The 9439-nt window shown below is 35.4% G+C and overlaps 2 protein-coding genes across 2 annotated transcripts; both read left to right on the top strand.

Annotated features, from left to right (window-relative positions):
* The first annotated feature begins 47 nt into the window (after positions 1 to 47).
* Positions 48 to 1701, top strand: LOC131647173 (UDP-rhamnose/UDP-galactose transporter 1-like). Its single transcript, XM_058917087.1, has 3 exons — positions 48 to 582; positions 770 to 931; positions 1015 to 1701. Exons 1-3 carry the CDS (start codon positions 301 to 303, stop codon positions 1375 to 1377), a joined length of 807 nt encoding a protein of 268 aa, XP_058773070.1. The 5' UTR covers positions 48 to 300; the 3' UTR covers positions 1378 to 1701.
* Positions 1702 to 4804: 3103 nt separating this feature from the next.
* Positions 4805 to 9146, top strand: LOC131652653 (synaptonemal complex protein ZIP1-like). Its single transcript, XM_058922584.1, has 3 exons — positions 4805 to 5864; positions 7154 to 7840; positions 8510 to 9146. The coding sequence occupies exons 1-3, from the start codon at positions 4884 to 4886 to the stop codon at positions 9083 to 9085; spliced, it is 2244 nt and encodes a 747-aa protein (XP_058778567.1). The 5' UTR covers positions 4805 to 4883; the 3' UTR covers positions 9086 to 9146.
* Positions 9147 to 9439: the final 293 nt, after the last annotated feature.

Genomic DNA, 9439 nt, shown 5'->3' with positions numbered 1-9439 from the left:
GTTCCTATGTAATGAATGAGATGGATTTCAGCATTTATAAGATTTCGTTTGGTTATGGGTAAGAGCGGTACTGTTGGGAGTGCTTATGAGCCTTTATATGTTGTCTGTAAAGACCTTCCTACTCTCAGATGACGAACCATAGAATATAGACCATCACTTGTCCCTTTGTCTCTCCCCTTCCATGTCTGTCCCTTTCCATGTCTATCCATTTGATAAATGACAATTTGTCTCACTCTCTTTGTTTTCAGACTTGTATGTACATTCCTGTGACTCACTTATAATGTGTTTCCTAATATATAAATGTTAGTCAGATACTCATGTCTTCACTTTTCATCGCTTCTGCTTTTCACTTGTCAAATTTTACGTCATGTGTGTTCACAGATATCAAAATTAAGCATGATTCCTGTGGTTTGTGTTATGGAATGGATTCTTCACAACAAACACTACTCAAGGGAAGTGAAATTTTCAGTGGTGGTTGTGGTTATTGGTGTTGGTGTTTGTACTGTAACTGATGTAAAAGTTAACCTGAAAGGTTTCACATGTGCCGCTATAGCAGTTTTATCAACATCTTTACAACAGATTGTAAGTATTATGAATCACAATGAAAGCATTATTATTTTTTTTTATCTTTTAATCTTCATTACTAAATGATGAATATGAGAACTTAAACTCTACTGTTAAAGTTACATTTGTTAGATGATTGTATTCGTGATGATTTTGACATTGATTCTTTTCTATTATTGATTTTTTATTCACTTTTGTGCTGCAGTCGATAGGTTCTCTTCAAAAGAAATACTCAGTTGGATCTTTTGAACTGCTGAGTAAGACTGCTCCCATTCAAGCTCTCTTTCTTCTTATTCTTGGTCCAGTTGTTGATTACTACCTTAGTGGAAAATTGATAACCAACTATAAGATGTCTTATGGTGCCTTTGTAAGTTCCTTTTCCCTTTGTTAACTCTACTCGGTTATATGTTCTATTATGTATTCATTTAATATTTTCTTTAACCGCTGCAGTTGTGCATTCTTCTTTCATGCTCGCTAGCTGTATTTTGCAATGTGAGCCAGTACCTTTGCATTGGGCGCTTTTCAGCTGTTTCTTTCCAAGTTTTAGGGCACATGAAAACAGTATGTGTCCTAACACTGGGATGGCTGCTATTTGATTCAGAGCTAACTGTCAAGAATATCATGGGAATGGCCATTGCAGTAATTGGCATGATAATTTACAGTTGGGCAGTGGAGGCTGAAAAAAAGTCAAATGAAAAAACCTCTCATCACGCGAAAAATAGCCTTACCGAAGAAGAAATTAGATTATTGACGGCTGGAATAGACAAGATTCCTTTGAAAGATGTTGAAGTGGGTGAACATCAAGAAGATTGAATAACAATATGATGATGAAATTTGATGAAATGAGTGCAGACAATTATAATGTGCATATTACTTTATTTGTGTCTTGTCTAGTCGAAATGGTAGTAAAAGTTGCATCTCCTTGCACTCACAGATCCATTTTTAGTTTTGCTCATGTTAATAGAAATGTTTCGTTACTAGTTTGATTTATAATAGTTTTGAGTTTATTCATTTGGCCTGCAAAGAGATTTACGGTTATGATGACAGCCATTAGGATGTATAATGTGTACGCTAAAGGAAAGCGATAAAAAGTTCAATTATAGAATATATCAGCAAATAATATGTTTTGTAATTAAAGTCTTTTCATGTTGTCAAGTGAACACTATTTATATGAAGATATGAATGAACAAACATCTGCTGAGAATTGGCAATGGAGCAGGGTTGGGTTTTTGGCTGCCTTCATGTGTAAAGATGATAAAACAGAAACATTTGAAACGAATACCCGAGTAGTTGCTGCATATCTCATCATATCTCAGTCAGTGAATTTAGTTATTTAAGTGAGAAGTGGCAAAGGAGATGTCTTAAGCAATTGGCTTGTATGGTGTGCTCGATAAAAGTGATGGCTCCAAGGTATTCTTGATGTTTTGGAGAAAATTGATTATAACTTAAAATTTTTGAAATAGGAAAAGTCATACTTGAAGAAGAATTGGTCTTTGATGAAGTGTATTTGGGGTTTATAGCATAGTAGTAATGATCCCTGAAAAAGAGTTGGTCTTTTTGATGAAGTGCATTTGGGGTTTATAGCAAAGCAGTAAATGTAATGATCCTTAAAACAAATAGAAGGTTGTCTATTTGTAGGAGGTAATTGTAACTCCTCCTTAGTTATGGCTTTCTCTTCACTGTCCAAAATCTCCTTTTTTCCATATTTCCTTCTTCAATTATGTTAGGTTTATGGTTTGATGGATTCTCTCATGTTTCATAAATGTTTATCTCTTTATTATTGGAATTTGAAGGGATTTCATTATCATGAACAACATTAGGTTCTACTTGAAGATTAGGAGTGTGAATTAACATCTTCTATTGAAGGATCTTTCGTTTCTCCTTATTAGCTAAAGGCATTGATTTTTCTTCTACTTGATTTGAATATGTATGCAGATTTATATGATTCTCAATACTATTGATTGTTGGTTGTATCATATTGTCTCAAGACATATGGAACTGTATGTTCATAAAACACAACATCCCTTTATGCGGTAAAAGTGTATTTGTCTTGATTATATAATTTCAATCCTTTTTGTCATTGAGGATAACCAACAAACATGCATTTTTCTACTCTTTCTCCAAATTTGTTAGGTTTTTTGGATGAATTTTTCATGTAACACATGCATCCAAAGACTCTCAAGTGTTCGTAACTAGGCTCTTTCTTGAAAAGCATACCATACTTTATTAGCTATAATGGAAGTTCTATTAATGAGATGTGATGTAATGAGTACACATTCTCCCCCAAAATTATAATGGAAGATTAGATTGGAAACTTAATCGCGCAACATTCAATATATGTCTGTGTTTTTTCTTCACACGTCCATTACGTCCATTTTAATGTAGAGTAGCTACACAAAATGTCTCATAAATAATTCCTTCTAGTTGAACGTAGGCTTGAAAACTAAAGTTAGTAAATTTTATCTTATTATCAATGTGATTCTTACTGCCTTTTGATCATGTTGCAGAAACTAACGATGTTGTCTAATGTTTCAGTTTTGTGTTTTATAAGGTAGACTCGTGTTCCTCGAGTGTAGTCATCAACTATGGCGAGGAAATAATATGAACCATTGTGAGATATGTTGCGTTTGAAGCAAGAGTAATTTTAAAATTATCATATCCATAGGTCGTAATATGCTCATCTACTCATCTATTAATATTATCACCTATTGCTCTCATTTGTATGTCCTTTTAGTCTCAACGTCGTGAGATTAATGTATTACCTAATAGTCTGATAAATCGACCATTAACCAATGCAGAACAATAAGTTTCAACAGTTATAAAATAGTAAGATTCCTCACTGATCCATACTACAATATGTATGGGTATTGAACATAACCCTATCTTTAAGCTCCTCACCGATCCATACTACAATATGTATGGGTATTGAACATAATTGTATCTTTAAGCGTTAGTATCTAGTAGATGTCGGAGGTGACTTTAGTAGCAAGCAAGACTTTGATGATCGTGAAAGCATGCTTACATGGATTCGTAGGAATGCAACTAACATTGGTTTTGGTGTGGTAATAGGAAGATCGGATAATGGTACGGCAAAAAGAAACCCATTTGTAACAATGTTGTGCGAAAGAAGCGGGAAATACCATCCTCCTCTAAAGAATTTTAAAAGAGACGACACGGGTACTAGAAAATGCGAGTGTCCATTTAAAATCCGTTGTTACATGGCTAGCAAGAAGTGAGAGAGAGAGAGAGAGAGAGAGAGAGAGAGAGAGAGAGAGAGAGAGAGAGAGAGAGAGAGAGAGAGAGAGAGAGAGAGAGAGGATGACCATAAGCTTGTCCGTCATGAACTTAATGAAGAGTCGATGAACCATAAAGACTCGTACACGCGGGTATTTGGAGACGAATCTATATTTGAATCGGTTCACGAAAGGCTTCTATAAAGTTGGGGTTTCTAGGGTTGCATTACACACAAACACAAAAATAGCTCACATAAGACCATGTTCAAGGCAGCGAACATCATCCAAGCGTACCGATCCTGAACCGCTTTATCTCAGAAGGGATGAGCATGTTGTTTTCTCTCCCGTCAAAGTTAAATTTTGGAACATCCATTCCTTCGACCAACTCAAGAGGACTCTGATGTCTTTTTTAGAGGGGGGTACAAACCCAGCGAAGTCATCAGAAAGATTCAGAGGCTTAGAACACAGGTTTCGTTTGAGATTGGAGAAAAGGAACGTTGGTGGGATGATGAGGAAGGCGACGTTGATTCCGTTCTAATGATGCATGAATCAGATGACATCGTTTTAACTGTTGTAATTTCTTAGATCTCTTAGTTTTCTTAATTTTCTGTTGGAAATTTCGATGTATCTTTTAATCAATGTCGATTTTAATCAATGAACGGATCTTTTATCGTTATAAATATTGTTGTTCTGGTGTTCTGAGTATGAGTTTGTTCCGTAGATGCATCTACTGAAATATTCTCTATGTCCATCTACTGAACAAAACAACGTTAAATAAAAAAAATGTTTTCGGAGATACATCTATGAAAGTACGAGGACAATTTAGTCAATTCGATGATGCGTAAGAGACTCATAGAGTGAGATGAATTGTCTTATTTTTTAATATTAAAATTTTAGAAATACGAATATAATAATAAAATAATTTATGAATTATATAAGAAAAAAATAAATAAATATTATTGCCTGTTTAAACTTTAATATATTGTTAATTATTTTATAGTTATGCACTGCATCTGTAAGAAGTGTGGAATAGAAATCAGTGAGAGGTGAAGACAGAGAGAATTGGGGGAAGTAGCCAGTCCAACAATGGAAGGTGGAGATATGGATTCACTCTTTGAAGGGATGGTATTATTCAATCCTACCCAAACAGAAGACACCAACAATCATGCTGATGGTAATAATTCTCAAGCAACAGATGAACCACCAGTATCATCGAGTTCGCAACCCCTTGACGAAGATATCTTCTCTGACCTCACTCTCGTCGTCGATCCCGACGACGACGATCTTCAATCTCAACCTTCCCAACATCAGCAACACTCATCATCTTCCTCTTCCTCCAGAAGAAGAAAACGCCCCGCCTTGAGAATTGGATACGGCAGACACACTGTCGATGCGGATCCTTCTCCGCCTCCTGCGTTCCCTGCCTCTCCCCTTGATGATTCCATGTTTGTAGCTGATACTCGTGATGTTAGTGTTGCTAATGAATCGATCACTTCTGATGCTGCTGCTGATGTCAGTGTTGCTGGTGAATCGATCAATTCTGATGATGCTGCTGTTAGTGTTGCTACTGAATCGATCAATGCTGATGTTGATGTTGCTACTACTGCTGTTAGTAGTGTTAGTGTTGTTACCCAACCATCCGATGAATCGGAGAGTAGACAATCAGTAGAAGTTGAAACTTTTTCCGAGGAAGGGTTTCGGAAAATTAAGGATACAATTCATGAGAAGCTTAATCATGCTCGTCAACTGGTCAGTTCTGCGTCTTCTGCTCGAAAGGATGCGGTCAGGAGTAGAAGAAAGGCTCTAGAGAATGCGAATCTTGCTTCTCTCAAATACATGGAACTTGAAAATCAATTGGAAGAAGCCTGTGAAGCGGAGGATTTTGAAAGGGCTGAAAAGGTTAGCGAAGACCTTTCTGTCGCGGAGAAGGAGAAACAAGTCTTTGCTAGTTTGTTGAAAGAAGCGGATGCCTTTCTGGGTGATTTAGATTTGAAATTGCAGCATGCCCTCGAATCTCATATAGGTGCTGAGGAAGAATGTGCAATTTTACTCCAAAATTATGCAATGGTTAGTGAAAAACACCCAATAAAGTTACTAACTGGATGTAGAGTTACACTTTTTACACTTGTTAGTCCTATTTAATCGCCCACGACTAGTTTGCTCTTATCTAAAACACACACACACATTCGTATTGTCTATTCTTGTAAGAAATCTATCTATGTCTATTCTAGCCTTGTGTGTCAAGGGTGTGCTAGGAGTCGCACATTGGATAATGGTATGGTTTCAACCGTAACATGTGCTAGAATTTAGGGGTTGAGCATCAAAGTCTATGTTAGATTTGTTGTTGGATTGTCCATGCTTCAAACCCGATGGGTCTCGGAGTGATGGGTGTGTTGGAAAATTCGCCTTAATTACAGCCACTCTTGCAGTCTGTTACTCTGGTAGTTTTTCAGCCTTAGTTGCTTTGTTTAGTGGGCAGGCTTAGTCATGTATTTTGCTTATAAGGCTTGACCAGTCCTCACTTTTCGAGCCTAATTTCTAAGAAAAACCCAGTGAAGATACTTTGACTTAAGTTCATGATGTTCTCTAAACTATAATGCAAGCTAATGTGGAATCTTTGGATTAAAGGAACAAAATGCAGATGATGATCCTTAATTTCTTCATCGATCTGTTGCTTCCAGATGGGGAAACTGTTGTCATTTAAACCAAACAATGATGAAATGAGATAAGGTAACTGGTGTTGATGCAGACACTGAGGGTGGTAATGAAAGGGTTTGGACGAGGAACTATTGATACCATAATAGCAGGAAAATGTGGGAAATTGCTGAAAAATATTAGTAGAGGAATTGGATATCAATCTTTCTGTTTTTACACAATGATAACAGACTGTCTAACAGTCTGCAAAGGGATCTAACTAACTCTAACAGTTGACCGTAGCAGTTCTGTGATAATTATAGCACATGTTGAAACATCTTAACAAAACAGAGACTAGATTGCTCTCTAACAATTGTGACAATTCTGTAAAAGTTATATCACATTAGAAATATCGTAACAGAACAGATACATTAAACACATGTATGTTCCAATGATCATTTGAATGTAAACAATTAAAATCAAATTAACATAGAGATAATTACATTCCATTTCGTTGATCGGAGTTTAAATTATACTGCTAACTCCCCTTATTCTAAAACCTACAATCACTGTTCATGATAAGTTAATATGTATTAGTCCATAATCAAGTGTGTTATGACATTTTTTTGTATAATTTTGCTTCTATTTGCTGACTTATTTCTTAAGGCTCCTCGTTCAAGTTATAGTTGGAATTTCTAACATGTTTTTATTCCCTTTTCTAGAATGCTGTAAATAATGCAGATTTTTCCATGAAGAAAGCAACATCAGTGCATTCAAAAGAAATGGAACAATGGCTTTCATCATCAGAAGCCTTGGAGGTTAAAAGGATGGAGTTGGAAATTGAATCACATTTTATAAGTGAAGCTCATACAGAACTTAATAACAATATTGAGCATTCAATCGAGGATGATAAAAAAGAAAAAGAGATCCTTTGTAAAAGAAAGAGCGTGCTAATGGGCGAATTGGAAAATCTTCTTGCTTTAGTAAAACAGAAAGAAAAAGAGATCGCTGACAATGATTCTGATTTAAAAGCAGTAGAGTATAAGATAAATAATGTTGTCTCTGGATTTAAAGAGATTCAGTCAACCATTGATGTGAAGAATGATGAATTGCAATCTGTCCTTGCTCAAGTGAAATTAGAGACTGAAACATTGTCACTGAAGAAAGACGAAATTGATAACTTTCTCGTTCGGGAAGAAGGAATGGGAGCAAAACTTAGGGAATTTGCTAGGCTTTCTGAGGAGGAAGCTAAAGGATACATGGAAATAGTCAAATTAAGAAGAAGTTTGATGTCATATATATTGAAGTCTGGAGAGGATAAACTGAGACTTACAAACAATGAGGAAAAGCTTTCTGGAGAAGTGAAATTGTTTCAACAGGAGGTTTCTGCTGCCAGAGCTTCCTTGCAGGTTAATTCTTGTACTTATTTTTGTGTTTGGCTTGCAGGTTACCTCTTACACTTATTTTTATGTGTTTTGAATTGTGAGATTGGCTAAAATATGATGAATTATCACAAAAGACTCTCTACCTTTAATTTCATGTTATATCCAAGCTAAGTTAGGTGAATATAGGTTGAGAGAATGCATCACATACGATCAAATGCAAATAGCTTATTTTTGTGTTTTTATTAAACAAGCAAATGTTTTTTGATGTTTCTTTTTTCTCTGAATATTCTTTTGGTCGTTATCTCTAGATGTAATGGAACTGTCTAAACTCAGAACACATGTCGAGGGGTGAGAAATTTTTTTACCGCCCACGACGGCATTTCTTCTACTTCTATTTTTATTTACCACTGTATATAAAACTTTGTAATTTATTATATATAAAAAGCGGTCACATGTCTAACACTTTTTCATTTTTTCAATGTGTTTTTACACGATTGTGATTTCTTTCAGACCTGTGCTTAAGCACAGGTAAACACAACTAGTTTTTTTGTAAAAAAAACCCTCTTAGTGACAGTTTTGTAGTTTTCATCAAATATGTAGACACTCAAATTTAATTGTGCCTGTGTTTTTCTTTCTATGCAAAAATACAGGCTGATTCTAGTTTGTTCATGAATGTCATTATATTGTTTTTAGGAACTATCTTCAAGAAAGTCAAGCATCCAACAAGATATAGCATCCTTCAAGCAGAGGATTACTTTCATAGATAAGAGACTCCCAGAACTTGAAGCAGAAAAGAAAGTTGCCACTGCTGCAAGAAATTTCAAGGAGGCTGCCCGAATAGCTACTGAGGCTAAATCACTGAGTGTTGAAAAGGAGGATATCCAAACAGAAATGGATACGGCGACTTCAAATCTTGAAAAGCTTGAGGAAGAAATTAAAGGCACATTTGATAAATTGCAGGAGACTGAGGGAATGATCTTATTGAAGGAGAAAGAGTTAGCAATGGCTAAATATCAAAAGCTACTTTTGACAGCTGCTACTGCTAGAGCTGAAAAAAAGGCTGCCCAAGAAATGGGTGATGCAGAAGAAGCTAATCTCCTTCTTGCAGAAGCTGAGGCAGCTGACCGTGAAGCTGAGAGAATTCGATCAACATACGATTTCAAAGCGGAAGACGTTTCAAATTTACCAAAAGATTTGATTTCAATGGACCTTGTATCAATTATTGATCAAAAACAATTGGAAAAATTAGCTATCACTTCATCTGTTTAGCTGATTATCTAAACAAGATTTTAGTTGATTTACTGTAATCAAGATACGGCTGTTCTTAGAAGTTACTGAAGTGCAGCATAAATGACCAACTTTTGAGATATGTGTAATGCATCTATACATTTTAAAAAATACAGAGCAGCATAAATGAAGGAATAAGATAACTTGAACAGGTGGAGGAAGATTGATATTTTTTCATTCAATTATTACGTACAATATCCAATAGAATGATAATTACCAATTGAGATCGTGTTGTTCATATAGGTTAGGCCACAATTGAATACTAGAAAACAAACTGTTCTGAAAACTAAAAATATATTTTAAACAGAATAAAAATTAATAAAAAATTGTAAATGC

Source organism: Vicia villosa, linkage group LG2, assembly GCF_029867415.1.
Source record: "Vicia villosa cultivar HV-30 ecotype Madison, WI linkage group LG2, Vvil1.0, whole genome shotgun sequence".
Lineage (NCBI taxonomy): Eukaryota > Viridiplantae > Streptophyta > Magnoliopsida > Fabales > Fabaceae > Vicia > Vicia villosa.
Note: the sequence above shows the minus strand (reverse complement) of the source record. Positions and strands in the feature narration are given on the sequence as shown.

Bases quoted from the DNA above. Each gene is read 5' to 3' on its own strand.
- LOC131652653 (XM_058922584.1), top strand. From the start codon at position 4,884: ATGGAAGGTGGAGATATGGATTCACTCTTTGAAGGGATGGTATTATTC. The intron at 5,865-7,153 runs GTTAGTGAAAAA...TCCCTTTTCTAG, and splicing joins TACTCCAAAATTATGCAATG to AATGCTGTAAATAATGCAGA. The intron at 7,841-8,509 runs GTTAATTCTTGT...TATTGTTTTTAG, and splicing joins CTGCCAGAGCTTCCTTGCAG to GAACTATCTTCAAGAAAGTC.
- LOC131647173 (XM_058917087.1), top strand. From the start codon at position 301: ATGTTAGTCAGATACTCATGTCTTCACTTTTCATCGCTTCTGCTTTTC. The intron at 583-769 runs GTAAGTATTATG...TTTGTGCTGCAG, and splicing joins CAACATCTTTACAACAGATT to TCGATAGGTTCTCTTCAAAA. The intron at 932-1,014 runs GTAAGTTCCTTT...TAACCGCTGCAG, and splicing joins AGATGTCTTATGGTGCCTTT to TTGTGCATTCTTCTTTCATG.